The 27,100-nt window shown below is 43.1% G+C and overlaps 5 protein-coding genes and 1 long non-coding RNA gene across 12 annotated transcripts; 4 read left to right on the forward strand and 2 right to left on the reverse strand.

The window, feature by feature from the left end:
* Positions 1-711: 711 nt before the first annotated feature.
* On the forward strand, positions 712-4,422 carry sephs3 (selenophosphate synthetase 3). The gene is made up of 8 exons (XM_029157133.2): positions 712-1,082; positions 1,631-1,734; positions 1,967-2,074; positions 2,227-2,381; positions 2,664-2,754; positions 2,850-2,949; positions 3,092-3,304; positions 3,408-4,422. The coding sequence occupies exons 1-8, from the start codon at positions 806-808 to the stop codon at positions 3,656-3,658; spliced, it is 1,299 nt and encodes a 432-aa protein (XP_029012966.1). The 5' UTR covers positions 712-805; the 3' UTR covers positions 3,659-4,422.
* A 196-nt stretch (positions 4,423-4,618) lies between these two features.
* On the forward strand, positions 4,619-14,045 carry ap4b1 (adaptor related protein complex 4 subunit beta 1). Its single transcript, XM_029156560.3, has 14 exons — positions 4,619-4,740; positions 4,835-4,959; positions 6,115-6,339; positions 6,429-6,559; positions 7,038-7,185; positions 8,458-8,743; positions 8,882-8,980; positions 9,275-9,386; positions 9,592-9,675; positions 9,765-9,868; positions 11,018-11,225; positions 11,311-11,625; positions 12,141-12,281; positions 12,880-14,045. Exons 2-14 carry the CDS (start codon positions 4,847-4,849, stop codon positions 13,338-13,340), a joined length of 2,427 nt encoding a protein of 808 aa, XP_029012393.1. The 5' UTR covers positions 4,619-4,740; positions 4,835-4,846; the 3' UTR covers positions 13,341-14,045.
* On the reverse strand, positions 5,435-15,020 carry LOC114858891 (uncharacterized). The gene is made up of 4 exons (XR_003786437.3): positions 14,756-15,020; positions 7,016-7,126; positions 6,434-6,550; positions 5,435-6,316 (listed from the first exon to the last, which is right to left on the reverse strand). It is a non-coding gene; the product is annotated as an uncharacterized LOC114858891 (long non-coding RNA).
* zgc:101663 (alpha-1,3-mannosyl-glycoprotein 4-beta-N-acetylglucosaminyltransferase C) lies at positions 14,175-18,752 on the forward strand. Of its 3 annotated transcripts, none has more exons than XM_055510381.1 (6): positions 14,175-14,361; positions 15,030-15,138; positions 16,448-16,543; positions 16,687-16,834; positions 17,250-17,504; positions 17,603-18,752. In XM_055510381.1, the coding sequence occupies exons 3-6, from the start codon at positions 16,451-16,453 to the stop codon at positions 18,493-18,495; spliced, it is 1,389 nt and encodes a 462-aa protein (XP_055366356.1). In that variant the 5' UTR covers positions 14,175-14,361; positions 15,030-15,138; positions 16,448-16,450; the 3' UTR covers positions 18,496-18,752. The 3 variants fall into 3 exon arrangements, with proteins under 3 accessions (XP_055366356.1, XP_029012394.1, XP_029012395.1); XM_029156561.3 differs by having other exon boundaries at positions 15,034-15,138; XM_029156562.3 differs by lacking the exon at positions 15,030-15,138.
* Positions 18,478-21,558, reverse strand: cfap126 (cilia and flagella associated protein 126). 4 transcript variants are annotated; one of them, XM_029157055.3, is made up of 6 exons: positions 21,422-21,558; positions 20,874-20,937; positions 20,720-20,788; positions 20,570-20,644; positions 20,304-20,498; positions 18,478-19,624 (listed from the first exon to the last, which is right to left on the reverse strand). In XM_029157055.3, exons 2-6 carry the CDS (start codon positions 20,898-20,900, stop codon positions 19,346-19,348), a joined length of 645 nt encoding a protein of 214 aa, XP_029012888.1. In that variant the 5' UTR covers positions 20,901-20,937; positions 21,422-21,558; the 3' UTR covers positions 18,478-19,345. The 4 variants fall into 4 exon arrangements, with proteins under 4 accessions (XP_029012888.1, XP_040927510.1, XP_029012887.1 ...); XM_041071576.2 differs by having other exon boundaries at positions 21,377-21,517; XM_029157054.3 differs by lacking the exon at positions 21,422-21,558 and adding an exon at positions 21,125-21,263.
* On the forward strand, positions 20,662-26,091 carry ccnq (cyclin Q). 2 transcript variants are annotated; one of them, XM_029157051.3, is made up of 6 exons: positions 20,662-20,818; positions 21,457-21,609; positions 22,022-22,205; positions 23,039-23,171; positions 23,553-23,771; positions 24,530-26,091. In XM_029157051.3, exons 1-6 carry the CDS (start codon positions 20,815-20,817, stop codon positions 24,617-24,619), a joined length of 783 nt encoding a protein of 260 aa, XP_029012884.1. In that variant the 5' UTR covers positions 20,662-20,814; the 3' UTR covers positions 24,620-26,091. The 2 variants fall into 2 exon arrangements, with proteins under 2 accessions (XP_029012884.1, XP_029012881.1); XM_029157048.3 differs by lacking the exon at positions 20,662-20,818 and having other exon boundaries at positions 21,414-21,609.
* Positions 26,092-27,100: the final 1,009 nt, after the last annotated feature.

The raw sequence follows: 27,100 nt of genomic DNA on the forward strand, positions 1-27,100 counted from the left end.
ATGACTCCATCACATGTGACCTCAGTAATAAACAGTAGAATCAATGTAAGAAAAAGGTGGTTAAAGTGTAATTCATGGATAGGAGCAGGCTGTAAAGGTGTTCCCAATAAAGTGGACATAGCAGGTGTACTTGAAGTCTGACGCACTGTAGGTATTTTAATATACGCAGGCGAAAAACAGTCCAATTTATACAACAAAATCTGTGGCATGACGGTTTATTTGACCCCAGCAAACCAATCCTCTCAAGTGCTTTAAACTGACTTATTGCAACTAAACACGCATGCATAAAAAGACTTAGCATCCATAAAACACATTAATAATGAAATGCAATTCATGCACAAACAGAGAAGACATAAGACTTGTTAATAAGTTAATACCAGTTAATAGTTTTTATACAGTTGCAAGAAACTATATACTATATATTGTTGAAACATGTCAAGCAGCACGTTACAGTGTGCGTCAAGTTGAACAGCAACTGAGAAAGTGAGACCAGAAATTAAACCATGTGGTTTCAAAATAAGATATTTTATTCTCTATGTCTGACGGCCATAGGTTTAAACAACATATTTCTAAGTTATAAATAGTCAGAATTTGACATTTAAGTAATGTTATATGACCGCCTATTTAGGATCTGTGAATCTGACTGTAAATACTAACGGTCAGTTCAGGATGTAGCGCCTTTATTTTGGCAAACGTTCTACCAGTTCCTGTTCGAAGCAGCGTTCGCCTGACACGCTCCGCTCGTATTTGGGTCTTTCTTTATCGGGTAGGAGGCTGGCGTTGCGCCTTGCAGCGGACTTCAGGCATGTCAGGCTCAGCTTCCCCGCCTCCCTCGGCAGAGGTTGTGGGAAACGAGGGCTGTTTCCCCCCGGGTTACAAGCCTTTCAAACCCGAAGAGCATGGCCTGGAGCGCGGCTTCCGTCTCACAGCCTTCTCTGAGTTGAAGGGATGAGGCTGCAAAGTCCCGCAGGAGGTTCTGCTCAAACTCCTGGCGGGACTGGAGCCGGACCGGGCCGATGGGACCGCGAAGGCCGGAGACCAGGCAGCGGAGTTCGACCAGCAGTTGACTGGACCGCGACTCGGTAAGGAATGCATGCGGAGTTAGCAGAGCTAGCATTCAGTCCCCGCACCGCAGCCAGGTGGGGAACGGCAGCTAGCTTAAATGTTGCTACGTGTATTAGCTCATATTAACAAGTCACATGACAGATTGAAACCAAGGGCTTAATCATAACGTTTGAATGAGATAGTTCATGTTTAATAACTTCGAATCGTGGGTTAGCACGAAGCTAGAGTTTGAATGTGATAAATGGAGGCGGACGCAAGTTGTCCGATAACTAGATGCATGATTCAGCGAATATTTGCGTGATATGAGTTCAAAGTTCACGCTTCTGGGCAAACAGTTCCTAGTGGCTGCACGAGTGTTTAGAATCTCGGGTGGAAGTTGTGTGCACGCGGGTTCCAGACGTTTAGAAGTGTGGAAAGCAAACGGAAGCACGGCCACAAAGTACAGTCCTGTAATAAGGCCTATATAAACTACACGAAAAATAATAAAAACGAAGGTAGGCGAGTGTGCGCTGCGTCGCCCAAAGCTGCCCGTCAGATTTCCTCTTCCTCCTCTTCCCCGGTGTAGGTGTGGGGATGGACTCCTGTGTGATCCCCCTGAGACATGGAGGACTCTCGCTGGTGCAAACCACAGACTTTTTCTACCCTCTGGTGGAGGATCCCTACATGATGGTGAGTTTCTAGAAAGTCTAGTCGTCCACGAAGCACCCCCCCCCCACACACACACACACACAGAGCTTTTTAATGCTTGATCACACATGCACTTCCACACATGGCATTGGGTTCAAACTTGTGACTTGTGACAAACTACGCATGAATAAAGCTGAATGCTGTTCATCTCCAAGCTTCAGTTCTCTCCCAAAACTAAACCTGTGTTTAAGCTAGTTTTGTGTGTGTCTCCCAGGGAAGAATAGCGTGTGCTAACGTCCTCAGTGATCTCTACGCTATGGGCATCACAGAGTGTGACAACATGCTGATGCTGCTGAGTGTCAGCCAGAAGATGAATGATAAGGTAGGAATAATGTGTGTACACGCTTTATGACTTTCCTTCTATTAAGCGATGCATTCAACTTGTGCATGTTTAACTTGTGGGTTTGTGAATGTGCATCAAAGATGATTGTCTTCCATGACTGAGTGTTGCCTTTATGTGCCTGATTGGCACAGGACCGTGAGCGGGTGACGCCGCTGATGATCCGCGGGTTTCGGGATGCAGCAGAGGAGGGAGGGACTTCCGTGACAGGTGGCCAGACCGTGATCAACCCCTGGATCATTATAGGAGGTGTAGCATCTGTTGTCTGCCAGCCGAATGAGTTCATCATGTGAGTTAGAACCTCTGTGGTGGCTCTGATCTTGACCTTACACACACACACACACACACACACACACACACACACACACTCACACTCACACTCACATGCACGCGCATGCATACAAAATGCCTTTTGCATTCAGAAGTCTATTGACCATTGCAAGCTGTACCCTGCTCTACCTGCTCTGTCTGTGTATTTAACCTCCGGAACGTTGTCTCTGTTGCATTCCTAAGAAGTTGTTATAACTGTTGCATTCTCCAACGATGAGTATGTTATTTTTTTGTGTCCCAGGCCTGATGGGGCTGTACCAGGCGATGTGTTGGTTCTAACTAAGCCTTTGGGGACACGGGTGGCTGTGAACGCTTACCTATGGATCGATCAGGTGCGGCTCTCAGCTTCTTTGTCATGAAAACTATTTGCAATTTTGCAAATGTATACTGAAATGCGTATTCCCTGTTTTGATCAATGTCCCACCAGCCTGAGAAGTGGAACCGGGTTAAGCTAGTTGTCACCAAAGATGAAGTAAAAGAGGCTTATCAAGAAGCCATGTTCTCTATGGCAACTCTAAATCGCACAGGTAAACGGCCGGAATTCAGTCAGCCTTACAGACTTGGAGTCTCTCTGTGAGATGGTTTCAGTATAGTCGGAATCTGAATAACTGTGTATTACACTGTAATAAAGTTATAAACTCATTCTGCTGTTTCTACTTATGTGTCCAGCCGCAGGTCTAATGCACAAGTTCCAGGCCCACGCTGCGACGGACGTGACAGGCTTCGGGTTGTTGGGGCACGCCAACAACTTGGCAGCACAGCAGAAAAATGAGGTGGCCTTTGTCATCCACAACCTACCAATCATAGCCAAGATGGCTGCCATCAGTAAAGCCTGTGGCAACTTGTTCAACCTGCTTCAGGGCACGTCAGCAGAGACATCAGGTGTGAACACTCGCATACCCGGATTATGTTGTATTGTTTGTGTATCTTTGGTAAACTGGCTACACTTTTAACCTCTATTTCTTTTTACTCTTCCTCGCTACAGGTGGGCTGCTTGTGTGTTTGCCAAGAGAGCAGGCGGCCAAGTTTTGTTCAGAAATGAAGAGCCACAGCTCCGTAGCTGGAGGTCAAGGAGCGGCAGGTGGAGCGTGGATAATCGGTATTGTGGAGAAAGGCGATCGACACGCTCGCATCATCGACAAGCCCCGCATTATTGAGGTCCCACCACGAGGAAGCCAGGCTGCAAACCAGGACAACAGCTCCAGCAGCCCAGCACCTAGCCCCAATTTGTCATAGGCACTGTTGCTTGGCGTGAATGTATTTGTGTGGTGATGTTGCTGTTCATGTCATTTTCCCTATGCGGTTAATACGCTGAGAGCACACAGACCAAAGTCTTTTCCTGTGACTATTATTTATCCATCTTTAGAGGCAGGTGCTGACACATACTACATTTCATCCTTTGAGATTTAAATTTAAAATCTGCATAGTGAGCAGTTCTAACATACTGTAAGCTTACCTTTCTAATTTAGACCCGCACTCCCTGCCCATAAACCCAGACAAATAACTTGTATTATATAATTTATCTGAATGCAAAAAGTAAGAGGAAACATTCCAGCTCATTCTTGCCAAATTCAACAAAAATCAAAACTGAATGTGTGTGTTTGAGTCTTTGATCATGTGCTTGTTGAGGGTTTGACTCTATTTTGGAAATGAATGATTTTAATGTATTGTGTTTGTGAATGTAAAATGTGGATATGAGAACATCTGTTGGTCCTGGCACCTGGCTTGGCCCATGCAGTCCACAGGAAGGCTTGAGCAGCTTCCTTTGGATCAGCTGGGTGGAGTTCAGCAATGTCTGTATGTGTCAGCTGACTGGCTGTCCAGCACGAGTCCCTCCCATCCTTCCTCTTTATGAAGCTCTGCCTTTAAACCCCTGCCAAAAGGGGCAAGTGGAGTGGATGTTTGCCTTTGGACTGTGGTCGGACTTTATCTGCTGGAGGTCTAAAGCTGCATTTGTAGTTTCCTGCATCACAATCAATAAAAACAATCATCAACTTTGACCTGGGTGTTGTCTAAGTGTGATATACACGAGGATCATTTACACACTGACGTGTTAGGTTTATCTCTTCTACAGTCCAAAACAGTTTGCAGCTTGAGGTCCTTGCGGTTTTACTACTTAGTATAAAGTAGGAACTTTACTTAACTGTACTTAAATACATTTTTAGTTAGATTTTTGCTAGTGTAGGTTGTATTGTTGGCAACCAGTAGGGGGCAGCATTTAGTTTAATGCAGATGCCAAAACATACGAAGAAGACGAAGGCGGAAGTCCACAGATGTAAACAAGCCTAAATGAAATACTGTATTTGAAGCGCTTAACGGTAATATTATTCGTTCACTGTTAATTTGATTTAAAAGGTAGTAGTTGTGTTGTTGAATAAGACATTCTAACAGCTGCGTGTTTGGTGCGGACAGTGTGCGGTCGCCATGCCGTATCTGGGGAGCGAGGACACTGTGCGGGAGCTGAGGAGAGCCCTGGCGAACCCTAACGTCCAGTCCGACCAGCTGCGCTACAGAAACACCGTCCTCAAAGTGATCAGGCAGGTCACACACACGCTGCTCGCCGTTCTCCCACTCCCGCACCCCGGAAACCGAGGCTTTCATACGAGTGACCAGCTATTCCTTAGAGACACAACTTGGTTTTGAGTTGGTGCTGCTTATATTGAAACCGATCAGATCGGATTATGTCACGAAAATGTGTACAAAAGCAGTTTGCAAAGAGTTACTGGATATAGAAACATTTGGTGTCTAAAGCAGTTGTGAAACAGTTGGTTAGTTAATAGCAGTAACCATGTGAGGCCCACAGCATTAGGTTTCCTCCAGCAGGGTTCACTCAAGGCTCCTACTTTGCTAAAGTGGTGGGTGTGAACGTTCAAGCAGCAGCAACAGGAAACACAGCAGCATCTTCTGTGTTAGTATTACAATGGACAGGGAAGCCAGTATGCTTACGTTGATGAATTAATTTAGTACATATTATGACGTACTGTACAAACAGTGAAAATAACACTCAAACAATATAGTGAAGCATTTTTAATCACACCCATTTGATGATGCAATCGCTCTCTTGAAGTTCCGCTAAAAAGCAGTCGTATCATGTTACACAGCCTCCTCGGTGCTCTACATGAATCCTAAGAAATCATAGACTAAAAAAACAAACTGAATTATGTGTCTTGTGGTTTGTTTCCACCACAGTAAGTTTGTGCAACTCTTAGAAACATGGTTTCCTTGAAGTACAAAGGATTTATCTTTAGAAAAACACCTGGTTGTGTTTGCTGTTAGCTCCTGCAGTTTCTAGATAAAGGACCTTATCTGCAATTAATTCTAGAAAGCAGCGTATTGCTCACATATCTTTTATGTACATGTACAGTGTTGATCCTTTCCTTTAACAGTGGCAAGTGTTTCTATGATTCTTAGCATGCCAAGTTTATGTTTCATGTCAAACATGTCATTTGCGCCTCTTCTTTCACCACATTTCACTTTCAGTGTTAACAGTAATAATAATAAACAATAATTCGCCAGATCTTCCTTTTGTTCTGTGTGGGCCTCTTAACTTACATGCTCTTTATTTCCCTCTTATCCTTCTTGGAATCTCTCTGCTGTTAAATTCTTCACTTATCTGCCTCCTGTCCTTTCCCCTTCTTTTGTGCAAAATTTCATATACGTAACGTTTTTCTGCCCTCTCCTTTTTGTCTCAGGTTGATGTCTCAGGGTGTAGATGTGTCAGGCGTGTTTAGTGAAATGGTCAAAGCATGTGCCACAGTAGACATAGTCCAGAAGAAACTGGTCTATGTCTTCCTGTGTTCCTACGCCACGTTGAACCCAGAGTTGTCTCTGCTGGTCATCAACACCCTGAGGAAAGACTGCCAGGATCCGAATCCCATGGTTCGCAGCCTGGCTCTGAGGAACATGACAAATCTCAGGTGAGGTGCTCATCTGTACAAGCCCTCAGGTCAATGTGTGATAAGCAGATGATTAGATTTTGGACTGTGTGTATGTGTGTGTGTCCTAGGTTACCTAGTCTGGTGGAGTATGTGGAGCAGCCTCTGGCAGCAGGCCTCAGGGACAGAGCAGCCTGTGTACGGCGGGTGGCTGTGCTTGGCTGGGCCAAACTGCATAATCTCCAGCCCAGTTCTGAGATAGGTATCATGATTGATGGCTTTCTTTTTTTCAGTTCTCTGTTTGTTGGTAACTGTCTTTTAGAGATAAACCTTGCTCTAAAACAGACTGGGTTGAATATGTGGGTTTAATCAGAGTCATTAGTGTTTGTAAAGTAGATGCATGTAAGGGTTAGAAATCAAACTGTAAAAATGACAACACAATAGCAACAACAACATAGATAGATCAAGTTCATAGTAAGGAAAATCAAATGTCTGTCTTTAGGAACAGTAATAAATGTTGTAATGTAATAAATGGGTGGAGGTGGGTGAAGTCACAGTGGCAGTGTACCATATTGCAAAATCTTATCTGTCATCTTCACCACGCTCTGCTCTGTGACGTCTCCTCTGAGACAATGCAGCTTCAGTGGCAGATAGATGATAGAAGATGAACTACATTTTCTATTGTTTTGCATTGTGCCCTCCTAAAACGGCAACAAACCTTTTGTTCATGATGGGTCCAGATGCTGCGGTGGTGAATGAGCTGTACAGTCTGCTAAGGGACCCAGATCCGGTGGTGATGGTGAACTGCCTCAGAGCCCTGGAGGAGATCCTGAAAGAGGAAGGAGGAGTGGCTATCAACAAACCTATCACCCATCACCTCCTCAACAGGTGCCAAAATGGTGTCTCTACATGAGCTGCATGCTCTACATATGTAGATTCTATATCTTTACACACAAGTACAAGTTAAAGTGGACATGTTTTTGTAATAAATTTTAAAAAGTTGATTAGAAAGCAGTTATATGCAAAGTACTTGGATGTTCCACCTACATAAAAATATTACAACTACAGTGTAGAAATACTGGTTGACTACTGAAGTAAATAAAGCTTTCATTAAGGTATTAGAGTAAAGTCTACAGAATAGAATAGTTTTATATTTCGTCAGGAGAAAGGATCCCTGTGTTCTTCTTTTGTCATTAGTATTAACTGTTTTGTCAGAGCTTTAACCATGAGCCTGTTTGTTCATGTAAGGGCAGTAAATCAAACTGGTACAAACGCTTTGCTCTTCAATTATCCAATTCTCTGTGTAAACCCATTCTACCAAGAAACATTACATCAAGTGAGACATACTGAAAGATGATGATGTCAAACAGATTTCTCTAGAATCCTTTCAGTGCTGGAGGAAATGTTTTTAAAGCGTTGCATTTCCAGCTTTTTGAAGCTGGGCTTAATATAGAGGTGACATTAAAGCTTCATTACCCAGGCTGTATCTAATTACACCGTGAGCACAGCTAAGCTGCAGGACATTAGTTCAACATGCAGAGTCCTCATTTTATGGAAAATATAGTTCAGTTAAGAGGCAAATAAAACTTTGATTAACAAGCCAAATCCAGTGCATCGGAAGCTGAAGCTGTACTTTACGAGCTGGACTGGGTTCTTGTTGTAACAAGAAGGTTGTAGTAAACTAAACGGTATTCATTTATACAATGATTTTTTAAAACTCTAAAATCATGCGTAATGTCATCCTACTGTAATGTTTTTCTATCTAGTCTAAATTATTTTAATGTATGTGGTTCTACGAAAAGGTGTGTACAGGACTATTAGCTGGTCGAAGGCTGTCTCACCAAGGCTGTGTGTGTGCGCCTGTGTGTGCGCGTAGGAGAGAAAATACACCACATGGGTTCATCACCATGAATAAATAATACTGACATGTTTCCATGGCGGTAAACAACATATCAGGCTTTGTAGAACAGAGCAGGAATGGACAAGAAGAGTGGGTGCTTTTAATCAAATTATATTCAAAGATGTGATCCACTGCTGCAGATCACTCAAATCTGCAGGAGTGACTTTGTTTGTTTCAGAGACAATGTCTAAATGTTTTAACCTGAACAAAAGACAAGTTGTGTCCTATGTAATGAGGCTGAAGTCCCTCTGTCCTCGCAGGTTGAAGGAGTGTGACATCTGGGGCCAGTGCGAGGTGCTCAGCGTCCTCCGGCGCTACCGGCCTCAGTCAGAGGACGAGCTTTTTGACATCCTATCCTTGCTGGACGCCTCCCTGGTCAGCCCTCACCCTCCAGTCATGGCCGCCACACTCAGCCTCTTTCTCAGCCTCTGCTCCGGCCTTCCAGCTGTCAGCCTGGCGGCTCTGGAGCGAGTGTGTGCACCCCTGCTCGCTGCCTGTGGCAGCGCATCCAGAGAGATGAGGTTCACCGCACTCTGCCACATACAGGTCAGTGGGAGGTATTCAGGTTTCTTTACTGCATCACGTTACTTATATTAATTCACGAAGGTCTCTGTCAGTGGACAATTTTGTGCTCTAAATGTTTGGTAACATTTGGAGTAATGATGTTATGGCTTTGTCTTTCAGCTGCTGTTGCGTTCTGTCCCTGGCCTGTTGAGCGCACACTACAAGCGTTTCTTCTGTAGCTATGCTGAGCCAGCATACATCAAGCAAAGGAAGATGCAGGTGATGCCTATTCCACTTAGTGTTTTGCTTTTTTCTTAATTCCATTTCACCCAGTTCATGTTTTGCCCTCACTTCAGCTATCTCAAACCCCAAACAAAGCTTCTGACCTGGCTTCATCCATCCAGCATGTCTATTGTGTACAGCATCGTGACACAGATGTGAATCTGCTGTAAATCACTAAACCACACATTTCATACCTGACCTAATAAACTGATAAGGTCTGCATCACAAATCAACTGTAAGATTAAGATTAGCGGTAGCAGCCAAGCACTTTAATATCTGATGTATCTGCAGGTGCTGGTGGAGCTGGTGAATGATGAGAATGTAGCAATGCTACTGGACGAACTTAAAGGATACTGCACTGATGTCAACTCTGACACTGCTCAGGCTGCAATAGCAGCCATAGGTAAACACGTTTTTATCAAACGCCTCTGACTGATACCGGTAGTACTGCTCTGCCTGGCTGTCTTCCTTGTGTTGCAAAGTTCAAAAATATCCTCACCACATTTGTAGAACAGAAACTAGAACATGGTAAAGAAATGGTGATGTCATTTCTGTATTTTTTTCCTGCCTCGTTAATGTCTTTCTTATTCTTTCTGTATTGGTTGTAGGGCGCATTGGACGAAGCTACAGTGACAGATGTTTAGAGATCCTTACTGGGCTGCTGGGGCTCAAACAAGAGAACATCACCTCTGGTAGAATTTGTACAGTAACCACACATGGCTTGCAGCAGTTTTTTTCTGTTTTATGACTAACGTTGACACTGTCTCTGTTTCACCAACAGCTGTGGTGCAAACCTTGCGTGATCTGGTTTGGGTGTGTCCGCAGTGTAGCAACACTGTGTGTGTGGCTCTGGAAGGCTGTGAGGAGATGCTGCAGGATAGTCAGGTTAGGCCTGTGCTGACACCGCCTAAACAGAATCATACACTGCCTATATACCTCCATATATCATAAATATGCTCTAAATATGCTACATTATCAGTGGAAAAAGTGAGCTTATTTTTCAAAATGACTTGATAGCTTCATTTAATTACCTCTAATTATAATTCTAATGATTTTACTGGTAAAGGTTTGAAGCTGTGAAAACATACACTTAATACATTGTTTTGGCACAGGTGTAAAATTCTGAACCTGACATAGTATCTCAAAAGTACCTCGAAGAAGGTGCTGAACTAACATCACCCTGTTTCAGGATGACGCAACCATCTAGGATTGTGTCCGTTGTAGAATTTGAATAGCCCTATAGTGTGTGTGGTTTTCACTAAACCAGTTTTTTCACTTTCATGTGCATAAAACAAGCTCTAAATCCTGACTGGTGGCGATGCCATTTCATGTAGATGAATGTGACAAATTTACTGTTAGATGTAATGCAAATCAAATTTCCTGTAAACTAACAGTTCCTTACTTTCTTTCATGACCTCTGCTTGTCTATAAAAACTTTTGCATTTGCATTTGGCCCTAGACATTGACCTGGTTTCTGTCACACCCTTGCTGTTGTGTTGTGAGAACGTAGGTGGACTAGATGTGACTTCCTCCACATTTCTGCCAATGCTTTTTGGTAAATTCAAACTAGAATAAAGAGGTAGACTGACTCACCTAACTACACATTACACGGAACAGTAGGCTGTTTTACACACGTACTTGGAATTATTGTTAGTTCTTTACTGCCTTTCATAGATTTACCTTCAAACACATTTTAATTATGTATAAATGTGTGTCTTTATTTTCATTTCTGAGCTTTTATTTATAAAAATAGCTTTGTCTAGATATAAGGTTGATATTCAACCCCATTTTAATTGCGTATAATTAAGCTAATACTCATTCATACTCTGAAGAGTAACTTGATGAACCTGGAAACAGCTACTCTGTTGGTCTGCAGCTCAGAAAAGATTCTGCTGCATCATAAAAGGTTGCAATTGACAGAAAATATGCAAATAATATCAGGCATTGTGGCGCTGGTGTGGTGCTGAGGCGAGATCTGATCAACTGACTGGGTGTCCACAACAGGGTTTTAATCCTGTGCTCATCCTTTTTTAGGGCAAGCAGGCCTTGCTATGGTTGCTGGGCGTGTACGGGGAGCGAGTGTCCAGCGCTCCCTACACATTAGAGGTCTTTATTGATGGAGTGAGGAGCGAGGCCTCTCTGGACGTCAAGATGGAGCTGCTGACAGCCACCACAAGGCTGTTTTTGTGTCGACCTGCAGAGACACAGGACATGCTTGGAAGACTGCTGCATTACTGCATAGGTAGTAGCCTGTGTGTGTGTGTGTGTGTGTGTGGGGGGGGGGGGGGGTAAATGTAAATGTCAAGGTTAAAGCTCTTGTTTTTCAGAGGAGGAAACCGACATGTGCGTACGTGACCAGGCGCTTCTCTACTACCGCCTGTTGCATTGTGGGATAGAAGAGACACGAAAGGTCCTCCAAGGTCGGAGGTCAGACCCTTCTCTGGGTGTTCTAATTGGCCGTCCCGCTGATCCTGTGAGCCAGTGGGCATGCAGCTTTAACACTCTGGAGCCTCTGAGGCTTGGTACTATAGAGGCAGAGTCCACAACCAGAGAAAGCCCTGAACATGTGCCCTTTGACTCCGGGCCTAAAACCGACCTCCAGGAAACACTGAACTGTAGCCGAGTTGAGGAGGTTCGTTCCGGTAAGTCTGAGAGGTTTTATTTCATTTTACAGGAAAAGGGCAGAATGTGACAGGTGAATATGTTGGTGAACAGGTTGTCAGGAAATAAATTCTCTGAGCCCCTGAGCTTTTATTTAACAAGCTATTAAAATCACTGTCGTGTCTTGGCTGTGGCCTCGCTGCTTTTCCTTTTGCCAAACATAAAGTGAATATCCTTCAGAAAATTAGCTGTTTTACACTTCATTGTGTGTCCACTGTCTATCTGTGCAGTGCCCTCATTATAAAGATGCAGCTGGGTTGTTAGGGGTTGCATAAAACTGGATAAGATGATGGACTAAGGAAAAATTATTTACAGTAGCTTTACAGATTAGAATTCTTTCCAATAGGAATTAAAATACATATATCCAACTTCTTGATCATTGCCTACGTAATGGTTGACATATATTGGTATGACCCAAGTTAAAGACACCACCTGCAGCCTTTCCTCACATTTTTACCGTCCTCTCTAGCTAATTCTCCGGTTGTGTCATGTCTAGATTTGCACAGTACAGACTCCTCTGCTGATGTCCTGGCTTCCAATGTCACGGCCCACCTCAGTTTGTCCCTCTCCCCGGCTCTCAGCCCAGAGGAGTTTGAGCGCCTGTGGATGCAGCGACAGGCTCTGCATGCTGATCAAGGTAATTAAATGGAAGGAGGTCATACTGTAAACAATCTGGGCACATGAGAGATATTTCCATCCTCAAAGCTTCCTATTCTGAGTCTGAGGTTGTGGTTGGAGGGAGCAAACTGATCTGACATATAAACATAAAAGCAGTGTGAAAAAGGCACAATTAGTCAACTACTGTGCTTATACTGTACATCCATTTTGTATCTGTGGGAAATATTGCACTGTTTGGAAGGGACTTTCCACAGGGTTTTATAAAATCATGATTACTATTTGTCACTCATTCTCAGCATTCTACAGTGACAAAGACTAGTAGCAAGTGCTAAGCATTCAGGACAGTTGCCAATTTTGTAGACGTCACATTCATACCGATGTGCAACAGAACATCCTGGCAGAAAATAACTACTTGCGTGTCCTAAGTATGCTCCTATTCAGTTTTGAATGTTCCAGACACATGCGCTGTTGCTGTCACTGTGTTGTCACTGTGTGCTGTGTTGCAACACAAAACACAGGTGTTTATGATATCCTGGCTTCAGGAGCCACACAGAAAACCAGTCAAAGTAATGCTGACACATTTACAGATCACTGACTTGTCTGTTTGCTGTGTTTAGGTGTTGAACAAATGAAAGATGAGGACTATGCATGTTTGGAAGAACACGTCCAGTGCCCTGCGGTGCCTCACTGTTCCCCACAAAGTCTTCACGCAGCCATGCAGCTGGTCAACATCCAGACACTGGCCTTTACGCCACCAAACACACTCCCCTGGAGAGTCTACCTGTACACAAACACCCAGTATGCGTGTTCTGCCAGCAAACCCCAAAGCACACTCATACTAGGCGAGCTGCTTTACCCTGGGGGGGTGAAAGGCACGGGCGACGGAGAAACACTGGCCGAGGGCAGAGAAAACAAGGAGGAGGAGGAGCAAGCGGAGGGGAGTGAGAGAGCGGCGGACAGGAAAAGAGAAGAAGAGGAGCGTGTAAAAGTGACTCTTAAGCAGCAACCGAGAGATGACGAGGCTTTGAAGGGGTTTCTCTCCATCCTGACCACTGTGCTACACACACTGGCCTCTTAAATTTGCATGCATGAACATATATGAAGACAAAGAAACACTTCTGTATTTTTTTTTCAGACAATCACTATTCATACTTATTTCCTGCAGAACTAAGTTGTTCTGTAATATATGACTGTGGAAGTTCACATAATATACACCTTTTGCAAGTAATGTAACAAAGTCATTGAAGACCTATAGCATGACTGAACTAATGTGAAGGGGAAGTATTCAAAGCCTGTAAGGAGAATGCATTTGCTATTTATTGAGCCATATTTAGTAAATGAAAGAGTTCACTTTGGATCAGGAGTACCCAGCCCTGAAAAGATGTTTGCCCTCATAGGTTTTCATTTGCATCAGGGTTCAGTTAGTTAGACCATACCAATCTATGCTGTCTATATAGTTATAGCTCAGCTTCTGTGTGAACCAGGTTCAGAACCCCTAGTTTGGATCTTGGCCCGATTGAGATAAGAATGACTGCAAGCAGCTCATCATAAAGGTGGATAAGGTGGAAGGTCTTGATTCAGTTGACTCCACAACTAGACAGAGACCTGTCAACTAAAAAGCAATATGAATCATTGTCAGTTCATCACGTTAAGACACCAGTGGACTATACAGCTGTGTGCCACAGATGTTTACACTGGAGGTTAACGAGCAAACTGAAAGCAATGCAGACAAGAGAATTATTAAATAACTAATCCTAATAATTAATAAATATTTGAATTGCAATGTTGTCAGTGTTTACCGAGGGCAGGATTGGAAATGCCTTCGTTGTGAATGCGAGGCAGGTGGTTGGATGTTTCCAAACAATGACGCCACAGCCGCCGCGCGTGGAGGCGCGGCCAACTGGCAGTTCGCACGCGCGTCGCGACTGCGTTCAGCGGCGGCGGCGGACGCGATAAGAAGCAGAATGAGTCACCGCTGATGGTTTCACACGTAACCGAGCGAGCGTGTTCTGTCGTGTCGCGGTTCCGGTCCGTATAAGTACAAAAGCCCGAGCCGCTGGCGCCGAGGCTCCGCGCGGCGAGCTGCGCCGACACCGGGGGTGAGTGGACACTTTTAACCGTCGCCTTCGTCTTCGTCACGCGGCGGCCGTTCACGCCGGGGTCCCGTTCGCCACTTTAAACGTTGTCTCGACTGGTATTATTTATTAATGACACACGTAGGCGCCGGACCTACGGACACATTTGTTGCTGCGCAACGACTGGGGCGCGTGTACCTTAGCCCGACCCCGGCCAGGTCGCCCCTCGTTGGCGTTAAGTGTAATGCAGCGTTTAACAGCGGTTAGAAGCTGTTGATCCGAGCAACAACAAAGTTAACTGAGAGGTCGGAACCGAGGTTACTGATATCATCAACGCGAAGTTTAATGGTAATTCTAAGCTAGTAATATCACCCACAGTTACGTGTTAAGTACCGTACGCTTCTATGTGAAAACTCACCTGTAGGGTTGAGCTGCTGAATACTATTATGATTTAGGGAGCGCCAGTAGTAAGCTAATTATAGACGAGGGGCCTGGTCTATTATTAGTGCGTCCTTGTTGACACGTTATGACCCCTGTGCTGGTTCGCTTTTCACCAGAGGAGGAAGAGCATCCCCCTCTTACCCACCGATCCCACGCTGCCTCCATCAGGGTTGTTACTGGTGGTTATTCAACACCAGGGCTCCTCCACTGTGTGCTCGTCAAAAAGCTGGCGTTCACTTTGCTTTTTAAAGCCAGGTTGACGTCCCCTACCTTCTGTCATCGACGCCCTGACGGGATGTCTTATTTACTTATTCATCTGAAACTGAGAGGCCTCGTGGTTAATGACTGACCTACAGACAGGTACAGACATTCTTGAGAGAGACTGAAGTCTGTAAATACTAAAGCATGTGGAGCAGAGGGGGGGTCTTGGCTATAACTAAATTTAGAGGTAAACCACGTTATTTGTCATTCTATCGTGTTTCCATGTTGCCTCTTTTCATTGTCTTTACTTTAAACTTATCTGGCGTCTGAGTCATAATTGAACGAAAGCACAGGCAAACAGTACAAACTATGCACTTTAATATGAAGCTTAACTCGATTAGTAGCTTCCATTACAGATTCCCATGTAAATATTATATTTGGGCAGACCTGGCAATAGAAATGTGAAAAGATCACAAGCTAACCAGCTTTAATAGCATATCAGACAGAGCAGTAGGCAGGAGTTAATTATGCTTTCTCTGCATCTACAGTAGCTACACACACTCTGCTCCCATACATAAATCAGACTAAACAGGTTGCGATGACAGGCTGTTAATGCAGTTAATGCAGTTATTCCAGGAAAGAAGGCATGATTCACAGACCACATGCCTCCGTCAAATGAGTTTCCTGCTCTATTATGTTCCAAAGTCGTTTCCTGCTATCAGTTGTGTTTCATTATAATGATACCAGAGAGAGATTCTTGTCCCTACATCACCTTTCCTAATTCTGGTTGAATTCTGCAGACTAAATGCCTCCATGGGAGTGGGACCGCAGCCAGTGTCTACAGAGTAATGTTCTGAATGTAGCAGATGCAGAGCAGACTGTGGTTTCTCTGGCTGTCGTTCTTACTGCAGTTGAGCTGCACTGCTTCACACAGAGGCTTTCCTCTTTTGAGCCCAGCCTCACAGGGTGGAGCTGAGATCATAAACACCAGTGTTCTGTTGATATTTCGACCCCCACCCCCCCAAGTATAACCACGCTAGTGGAGGCACAAGTCTGCCCACCCTAAGCCTGGTTCTGCTGTAGGTCCTCTGATTAAACTGTTTTTCCACCACTGTTGCTTAGGGCTGCTCATAAGTTATTTGTCAGAGTTTCCATATAATTCTGTTTGCATGCATTGTTTTATTCTGTAAGGTCTTCCTGAACTTAGTATAACATATATAAGTGAAAACCTTTTTCTTATTTTCCAGAAAGACAAGAACACAGAATGAATGTCTTTCTAAAACATTTGAACTTTCACAATTGTGGTTTTAGCTGGTAGATTTAGCTACAAGTTAGGTGCAAATATATACACTTGCATTTTAAAACTTTAACCAGATAAATTGTTTACTGAGTCATTATTTATGTATTGTGCTGACTGAGTTATACATCAATTCAAAGTAGATGTAAATCTTGTGTGTCTCTCTTACAGGAGATGCCACCTCGTTTAAAGAAGAAAAATATTTTTTTGTCATTGGCGCTTCTCATCAGTGGATTGTACTTCATCATCCACTCAGATTTCTTTACTGTGAGTGCTCAGCCACATAAACAGCAAGGGTTGTAGTAAATGTACAAGGAAATATACGTGCAATACAGACAAAGTATAAATTGAGACTTTAAGGGAGTATTGGTTCTTGTGTATATATATTCTAACAAAAAGTTGCTTTGCAGAGCTTAAGGCCTCGTAATTCAGTTCCAAATGAGTTATCCTGGCAGGCGGAGAGGCTGGTTAGTAAGGAGTCCTGGGTGGAGCAGGGGAATCAGCTGCCTCTCAACGTGTCCTACGAGCTGCTTGCTGGAGCCCCATCCACTCAGCAAAGTCAGTGACAACACGGTTTTATGTTAATTTAAGTCAGACGCTCTAAGTTGTCTTTGCTTTGTAGGACAGGTGCCGGCTATTTATTTCTATGACTGCTGTTATCTTAGATCAGTTTATGGGCCTGGTGGGCGGTCAGTTCCTGTTTCTTTGACACAATTTACTTTTTGTTAGTCATGTCAGTCACTTTGTTTTTGCGATATTTTACCAGTGAACGGATAACGAATACAAAAGCTTGCCATTGTTACTGGCATGCTGGTGCATTCTGGGTGCTGTACTTTTTAATCAAGTCATTACTAAGGCATATCTTAGAGTAACAGTAATGTAATAATCTATACAAGTTTTAATAGATTGGGGTATGACGGCTCATTGTCATGAATTATATAAAGTCTTCTCAGACTTCCTGTATCTGTTGCAGGATATTTATCTATAGGAATGTCATCAATAAAGAGGACAAAGGGCAGCTACCTAAGCCCCACCTTGAAGTCGCTCTTCTCCCAATCGTCTCCTGAGGAACGCAACTCCATGGTGGTGGTAGTGCTACTTGCAGATTTTGATGTCAACTGGAAGGTTGATACTGTGAAGGAGATCAAAAAAGAATTTCCCTCAGAGCTGGAGCAAGGCCAGCTGGTGGTCCTTCATGTGCCAGAATATGTCTATCCTCCTATTAGAGGTACACAGCATGCACACCACTAGGATTGTTCTAATTGATGATACACTCATTATGTTTTTGTTTTGCTGTATTACTGATGGTCTCTGGTTCTCCTCCAGGTATAAAGAGGAACTACAATGATGCTGAAGATAGGGTATCATTTCGCTCCAAGCAGAACCTAGATTACTCCTTCCTGATCCACTACTGCGCCGGCCTTGGCCGCTACTATCTCCAGCTGGAGGATGATGTGTTTTCCGCAAAAAACTTCCTCACAACTATGAAGAGGCACATTGAGACGCTGGAGGCAAACAGGAAAACATGGGCAATGCTAGAGTTCTCAGCTCTTGGCTACATTGGGAAACTCTACAAATCCACAGATCTCCCTCTCCTTGCTCGCTTCCTTTTTCTCTTTTATCAGGAAATGCCCTGTGATTGGTTGATGACTCACTTCCGAGAACTGCTGACTCAGAAACAGCCAATGCTCATTAAACCATCACTTTTCCAACACATGGGGACCTTTTCCTCTTTCCAAGGCACATACAACAAGCTGAAGGACAAGGACTTTGAAGAAGGGTTGTACACCAATCCTCTAGCTGATGTGTACTCGAATATGGCTACATACCAGCAGTTCCACCCTAAACTGGCCTGGGATCCAGGGGAGGACTTCTTCTGGGGACGTTCTCCGGAAATACAGTCTTACCTGACTGTTGTGTTTAGAGATCCAACAGTGGTTACAGGGATATATGTAGAGACTGGGTCAGGGGGCAAAGACATTCTGGTGTCAGCAGAGGTACGGCTAGGCCACGATGTGATAACCAAAGATAAAGAGAAGACCTGTAAGGAGTTCCAGTCTGTAGGCGTGTTAAAGGAGGGGAGGTTTGAGATTCAGGAGTTGGACAAAACCTATAGTTCTCTCTCTTCATGTCTGATGATAAAGGTCACAGCTGGGCAGATGGACTGGGTGATTATTAAAAAAATCAGGATTACAACAAAGCAGAGTACACCTGTGTGAAACTTCCTCTCAATGTTTATTACTTTTCATCTGCTGGACGTAGCTTAGAGGTTAAACTTGTGACTTCAGTGCCTTCTTTATCAATGCAACAATTCAGGGTTATAGAAAAATGTAAAGCTGCTATGAAAATGATTACCACGCTCTGTGGTGTTCTGTCTCTTTATAAAACATTAATGTATCATATATATCAGCAATAATTAATTCCATGTGTTTTTTATATTTGTATTTTTATTTAAATAAAGACAACATGGATCAGACTTGACTTTCTGTAGACACACACACACACACACACACACATCCTTGTAATTTCACCAAAGTGACGACCTCCATTGACATAATGCCTTCCCTAGCCCCTTACCCTAACCATCACAACTAAAGGCATATGTCTCACCTTTGCTCTAATCCGAACCAAAACTCAATTCTAACCTCAGCCCTAAAATTACATCTTAACCCTCAAACAGACCTTCAAAGAAGTGAGGACGGGTCAAGATATCCTCACTTTGTCAAAATGTCCTCACTTTTGGTAGACATTTATTTGCCATAAGCCCTCACTGTGTGTGTCACACAGACACACTGACCTAACAGCTGAATCAGCGACACACATCTACTAACAGTCAAATTTTGTTTTCCCAGAGGAAAGAGAACAATGGTTGGTTGTGTTGCAGTGTTGTGCGATGCTGAAACGCTGGTCAGTGCAACAGTAACGCATTCAGCTGATAAGCACAGAGGAATAGCAGGGAGCAGATGGATGTCAAAGCAGCCAAAGAACTTACTTTTTTGATTTAGCGTTTGCAAACTTTATTAGTACAATCAGCAAAATAAGAAGAAGACACATTTGAGCGCTTGGAGCCTACTTGGAGCATGACCTTGCTCTTTTGCTGGCTGCTTTCTCAGACACGTTGCTCGCTGGTCTCACCTCGCCAGCATCAGTATTGGTTCCCTCCTCTGCAGCAGCTCTGGGAGTTGGCTTCTCCTCAGTCACGGGGCATTGGCTCGGAGGCCTGTCATTCCTAGACGCTCCAGTGGCTTGTTTGTCTTCAGCTGGGTGATCGATAGATCCAATAGCGGCTGACTGCGATTCCTTATTCTGGCTGGCAGTTATCTCAGGTCCAGAAGTACCCTCATTGATCTGACAGCGGTGAGATCATATTGGGGAAATTCAAGTAATAAAAATTAACCAATCCTTTAGTCTTACAAATTCATAAATAATTAGTTAGTGGGTTTAGGAGGAGAGTGACAACATCTCCTTCTGTTCATCAGTCCCTCTCATCCACAACATTAATATTTACATTGTGGTGGACAGGGTTTTAGCTCAGGTCTCCACTCCAAGAGGCACATTAGTTGATGACACCACAGACTGGCCTGCTTTTTCAGGAAGTAACTTTCTTGTCTGAAATATCTCTGAAATATCTTGATCTATCCTTTTTGCCACAAACAAAAAATAATGACTATATATGGAAATATATGGAAACAATAAATATGGAAAGATAAACTCTACAAATTATAATGTCAGTAGGCAGTAATATGGGGAAACGTATAGTATCTGTATTCTTGAGAAACAAGTTGTATTTGCCTTAAAACTAGAAGAGTGTAAAGATGTTGACCACTGTTAAGATTAACTGCAAATATCATGTCTGAAAGACTTGGTAAACGTCAGAAATATCTGAAAATAGGTGCGTCTGCCTAATCCACAGAAGAGGTAAAAAAACACTATAGACTATTTCTTAAACACATGAAAACACCAGAATCATGAGCAATACATGAGAACCCACAGATTCATGCATGTGTTTAACAGACTGTAACTGTACCTTCAGGCCAACATCCTCTTCTGTGTTTTTGCTGCCTCTCTGTGGTGGAGACCTGCTAGTGTGCTGTCGGTCCAGGCCCCAGGACTGCAGCCTGCTCAGACCGTGAGCAGAGCGGGCAGTAGGGTTGATGTGGCGGGCTGGAATACGAGCAGGGAGGTCCCAGGTGCCCTTGTAGTCTGGCCACGCACTGCCACTCTGTGGAGCCACAGACGGACAGTGAAAGAAAGCTCACTTCAATGAGAATGGGCGGCGTTCGATTCTCCCACCTTTGCTACACCAGGGAGTAGGTGCCCTCTGTCATTGGCAACAAAGGTGGTGTGACCCTCATGTGCAGCGGGTCTCTGCATAGACACATTGTGAGTTTAATCAGGGGTCACCAATGCACCATGACAGCAGTGCTCCTATAAGCACGTTACCTCCTTGAAATGCTTAGCGCTGGTCTCACACCAATTCTGCAGCCGGTGCGACTTGAAGGCACTGTCATACTGAGGATCAAAGTGTAAACTGGGTTATGTGTGAGTAACGAGCACACACAATATGTTGCCGTAGATATGAAGATGAGTGAGTTACCTGATTTGCTGAGAAACTGGACGACATGTCTGTATCGCCTTCGTCTGTGTTGCTGATACGTTGCCTAGCAACATAATGACACGAACTGTCTATTTCCTCTTAAAAACAGCAATATAATATGTTGTGAGGCGTTGTGTATTTTTTAAGGAATACTTTTAACGTTACACTGTTCGTGATTTGATTCGTGATTAAATCCTTCTCAAACATTTTCACGATTAACATTTATTCTGAAATTGTTATCCGGAAAAGACCTTGTTTTGTTTCCGGTAGCTGTCCCTGGCGAGGCAATGCTAGCAGAGAGAAAACTGAAGCTTGTTGAGATGGCCTGCTAACTAGAGTATTCCGTTTGCATTCTAAGTGATGGGCTTATAGTAGGGACGCGGTAGATGTACCTTAAAGCCCGACAATCAGTTCTAATTTAATTCTTGCGCTAAACGCTAGTTAGCGTAGACTCCATACGCCAACTAGCTCCCTTCTCCTGTGCTAACTAGCTAGGTAGCTACCTAACTAGTCAGTTGTCCGCTTGTCGACTCTTTCTGTATGCTTACTAAACAAGGCATTTATTTGCCATCTGTTGGCCCAGTCGTAATGGAGGGCCCGTCATCTCTTCTGTCTGCCACCCGATCCGGACCGCTGAAGCTGGCGGAAAGGAGCGACTCCAGCGGGGATGCAGAGTCCGATCCTGCACGCGACATGAAAACACACTTTCGCGTCTGTCGCTTCATTATGGAAACAGGTAACGTGTGCATGTTGTGTTTACAACAGCGTATCTACTCTAGATAATTAGTATACAATGGATAACCATTCCCCAATAAATAGTAGCCAAATTCTTTAATTTTCTATGGTACGATTTGTCTAGATAATTAGATGTACTTAATTTAGTACAGTAAGTGAACGTTGTCCATCGGTAATCCGTCTTACTTAGACTTTAGTGTATTTATTGATTTCAAAACTTATTGTACATGTCTACTTTAATAGTGAAATTGAACCTGATACAAAAAAGATAAGTAAAATGGAAGTCAATTGATCTGCAATGGATGACAGTAGAGGAATGATTTGTGAATAATTCAGTAAACAATGGTAAAACATCCATGTGGCTTTTTTAGTCAGTGTACACATTATCATAGGTTGTCTACATCTCTGTTCAGGAGTGAAGCTGGGCATGCGCTCCGTGCCTGTGGCCACAGCGTGTGCTTTGTATCACCGTTTCTTTGAACATGTAAACGTACGTGCATATGAACCCTACCTGGTGGCCATGAGTTGTGTGTATCTAGCTGGCAAAGTAGAGGAGCAGCACATCAGGACCCGGGACATCATCAACGTAAGCCACAGGTTCGTAGCACCTGCAGCAGCTCTATGACCCCACTGAAATTATACATTGATTTTAAACAGTTGAAAATCAAATGTCCATATTCTGTGAATCAGTGATAGCATTTCAGACCACAGTTGTGAGAAAGCTGCACTCATCCAGCCACTTAAATACCTACAATGGTATTTTAGTTCTCATGGAAACCAACGCACCATTACTAAAAATGAAGCTGTTGCTTTTATCCAATTAACTATACATGTTTCATCAGTCATGAACATCGAGCACTGACACTGTTCTGTATTAGTTTTTGCCTTAGAAGTTGTGTTTTGAAGAACTTTGAGAGCAGACTTGGAAAAGATAAACTTGCTTTGTAACTTTGGTTTGCATCACACTGCCACAAATAGCAGGCAGTGTCTGAATGTTGCCAGGAACATGATCCAGTTTTACACTATTGCTAAAACAATTAGTCAGTTATCTAATTGGCAGACATAAAATCTGAATCATTTAAATTGTTCGTCAAGCTAAAGAGCATTACCCAGTAGATATTTTCTGGTTCCAACTTCATCCAAATTTTTGGTTTGTATCTGTTTTATTTTATTGGATCATAAACATTCTGGAGTTTGTGGGTACACTTGTCGTGTCCTAATGTGTTATTAAATAATCAATCAATAAATAGATTCATATTTCCCTGCATTTATGTATGTTAGTTATGTCTTATTCATGCCTCTCTTCCACCATGAGAAAATGTTGACCTGAAGCGGCTCAATGAGACTAAAGGAACATTATTTATGTTTTTTGTGTCATGTGTTTTCAGAGTGGTCACCTTGAGCTTTCTCTGCATTCACCCCCCTTGCAGGTATTTCAACAGTGGCAGCACTCCTCTAGAATGTGACAAGGAGTTCTGGGACCTGAGGGACAGCGTGGTGCAGTGTGAGCTCCTCATCCTCCGACAGCTCAACTTCCATGTCTCTTTTGAACACCCTCACAAGGTAGGTGAATGTGTTGTTGGTGGAAATGCGAGGGTTCCTGTCCCCCCTGTTTAGCGTTGAGCCTCCTTGTCTGACTTTCACTGTCTGATGTCATTGTTGTTAGAATGTATTTGTGTGTTAAGTTCCTTCAATCTGAGGTGTTTTTCCTTAATGCTCCTTCTTGTTTCCAGGATAACCTGACCTCAATTACCTTGTCTGCTTTCTTTGTTTTATTATGTTTGCATTCAGCGATGCAAGAATCAAGTGTCTAATGCAAGTTATAGAAAAGTGTGTGAAAAAGATGTGCTTTACCTGTGAATATGTGAATTTGTCATGTTTAGTGCACATAGTTATGATGCATAATGTGTGTTTTTCTTTTGCTTTTATTTTGTCTGTCTTCAGTATTTACTCCACTACCTGTTGTCTGTAAAGTCGCTGGTCAACCGCCATGCTTGGTCTCGAACCCCCATTGCTGAGACTTCCTGGGCGTTGCTTAGAGACTGTTACCATGGAGCCATGAGTATCCGTCACAAACCGCAACACATTGCAATAGCAACGTTGTATCTGGCACTGAACAGCTATGGAGTGGAGCTGCCTCTCGGGGAGAAAGAGTGGTGGCAGGTGTGTGTTTGCTGCAAAGTGTTTACAATTACACAGTGAAGAGGGAGCACTAATTGAATGTGTGTGTGTGTGTGTGTGTGTGTGTGTGTCTGTGTCTGTGTGTGTGTGTGTGTGTGTGTGTGTGTGTGTGTGTGTGTGTGTGTGTGTGTGTGTGTGTGTGTGTGAGTTAGGGTTAGTGTTTGTGCGCGTGCGTGTGCCTGCGTGTGTGTGTGCGTGTGTGCGCGCGCGGATAGCAAGTGAGTGAAGAAGCTATTAACTATGAACTATAGGCTATTGTTATGTCCACCTGGTCACATCTTATTGTATAGCAAAAAGAAGGTCATTGCTAAAAATAGAAGAAATGATTAGAAGAGTCATCTAATTGGTGCAACCTTTTACTAATAAAGCAATTTTGTCTTTGTTAACTTTTATAATTAACAGGACTTGTTGACTGTATTCATTCTGAGATTGTGCAGGTACTACTGTGGGATGACTGGATCACATTCAGAATTTAGAGCTATTCAGAACTCTTTGGATTAGATTTGTCCATAAATTTGTTTCATGCTGTGACAGCAAGCACACAGCTCTGTTCCATTGTACAAATACCCAAATGCAAATGTAAAAAACCTCAGGATTTTTTTATGGTTTTGTGCTTCAGTCCTCAAGGCAATCAAATCCAGGTCATTTGAAATGGATGTGTGGACCTTTGATGTCCACTGTTTATCGAGACCAGGTGTGTGACTGAAGTCTGTTGTGTGTCTGTGTGCGTGTTTTTGTAGGTGCTGTGTGAGTACGTTTCCAAAGCGGACATCGACGCTGTGATCTCGGACCTTCTTCAGCTCTACGACATGGAGGCAAAGTGTATATAAATGACTCGCCTACAAGTTGTGCATATGGGACCTATGAGACTTATTTTGTCTGCGTTTCTGTGTCTCTAGTTTCTGTGCAGCATGAATGTTTGTGTGTGTTGCTCTGTGCAACTGTTGGGGTTCAGGTGCATTCCTGCGCTTGTGTCCCCGTGTGTTTGGGCGTGTGCACAAGAAGAACACTTTGTATCGCCCCAGTTAATCTGTGAGCTGTGACAAAAACACACCTGCACTACTGATTCCCACCATGAAGGGGAGACATTTCTTGCTTTGTTGTCTCAGATATTTAATTTTGGCAGAATACTGATATGATCTGGAATATGTCACCACCACCACTACCAGTAATCTTATCACTCTATGCATGACATACTTAATTACAAACCTTGTGGCTTTTAACATCATTGTTAAAATCAGTTACACATTTATTATTGTCTGGTTTCATTTTAGCATATGTCTGCAGTACACTAAGACAATAATAAATATGCAGTTGAGATGTAGTTGTTTTTCCACTGTGCTGCATGAATACATATCAAGACATAAAATTGGACTCTGTACCGGATGCCAGTTTCCCCTTAATTAAAAATGCAGCCTTTTTATCTCTCCATTGGATCTCAATGCAAAAACATATTCAGATGTAAACATGTTAATTGGCTTGATGACCTCTGTGTGAGTGTTATCATGTCATGTAGACCACAGTGGAGTATTTGGCAGATCAGAAGCCTTTTGGCTGATGAAGTATAGATTTTTATTCACTGCTGCTATTTCTAGGGAGCTGTTCATGAATTAATTAAAATATATTTTGGAATTTTTGGAGAAGCATCAAGCCAAAAAAAACATTTGTGAGCTCTGTCTGAATTTGATTTGGTGACCAGTATTAGAACTTCACTGACACTGGAAGATGCTGTCACATGAGATAATATTTATTTTTTATATTTTATATATTTTCTTTTGTGTCAAAGTCATTTTATGGTCATATATAATCTGCGGTACTGCGTGTTTCTCACTCTCGGAATTTGTACCAAAGCACAGTGTTAAACACGCTTAAATAATGTCAAGACATATTACAGCCGGGAATGATTTGTTTACAATGAATATAGGATTAACTGACACATTTTGGGGGAAAAAAAGCTTTGACGTTTTTTGTACTTGCCCAAGCAGTGAGGTGCATCTAATGTATTACAGCAACTGGGAGTTATACGAACTCACTACGGCCATTAAATGGTGCTCAGAGGATCTTTTAAGTGAAAATAAGTTTTTTATTACACTGAAAATCTAAGAACTGTGAAAACTGCATTCATAGACTTCGGCCATCTGCATGCTTCTAGTACAGAATATTGTATTTGAATGCATAAGCTTTTCATTTATTTCTTAAATGTAGACAGGTAATATAACAGTGTTCACTCAAGTACTGGTTTAAGGTACTTTTTAAAGAACTGTCTAGTGCATTAATATGGAATAAATCAGCTCCACATGTATGAGTTGCGCTGGACACGTTCCTCATTAAAGCTCTAGAGACCCCCTATTATGACTAATGTCCAAAACTAATGGGAAGGGAATTTTCAAGAAGACAAAATCAAGTCAAGTTGCTGATAAACAGTCTAGATAAATGTGAACCTTCACAGAAAACGATCAGTGCTTTCTTACGTGTGGGCTTTTTATGTTTACTATTACCATATAGTAAATTTGATCTGTTTTCATCTTTGATGCTATATAAAAACTGTAAAACAGTGCAGCACCGCCTAGAGGTAGCCGGACTCTGGAATGAAGATGCTCTACAGGAAGTGGAGTGTAAAGTCATAGCTGGCCGAGTGCCTTGAGGACACCTTGTCCCGGTTTTTCATAGTTAGAATATCAAGAAACTGAAATGTGACAGTGGCAGCTGCATCCACTATCGCTGTTGTTCATCATCATGTGTCTGCTGAGATACACTGAATACAGTTAAATGTTGCTCTTCACTGTACAAAGCTCCCAGACGGGATCTTTTTAGAAGCTTTGCCTCACTTACGTTTTCACCTTCGCCTCGTAAAATCACGTCTGCCTACGTTTTGTGTGGAGATGTTTCCAGGATGAAGTCTCAGTCACGTGATTAGCGCTGACACATCTGAGCCTCGCTTTCTCCCTTTCCCCCCCCCTCTCTATTCCTCTCTCCCTCCCCCCTCTCCTGCATTCTGCTTCTCTTCACAGGACGAGAGACTTTGCGTGCATCCCAGTAGCATCACGTGTCACACAATATTCCTCATCCTGACACATTCTCTCCATTCTCATCTGTCACTCTCCTCCAGCTTCACTGTTTCTCCTACATCATGTGCTGGAGCTGCTGGGGGAAAATCTGCCCGTCTCCCTTGCCACCTTTTTATCTTTTTCTACTTGCCCTTAACCCTCCTTTTCTGTCCTGTCCGTAATTTCTTCTCCTCCTTCTTGCTTCTTTCCTCTTTATGTTTTCCCCGCTCCACTCGCCATCTCCTCCCGTTCTGATTCTGCTTC

The sequence above is a fragment of the Betta splendens genome, chromosome 7 (assembly GCF_900634795.4).
Source record: "Betta splendens chromosome 7, fBetSpl5.4, whole genome shotgun sequence".
NCBI classification, from domain to species: domain Eukaryota; kingdom Metazoa; phylum Chordata; class Actinopteri; order Anabantiformes; family Osphronemidae; genus Betta; species Betta splendens.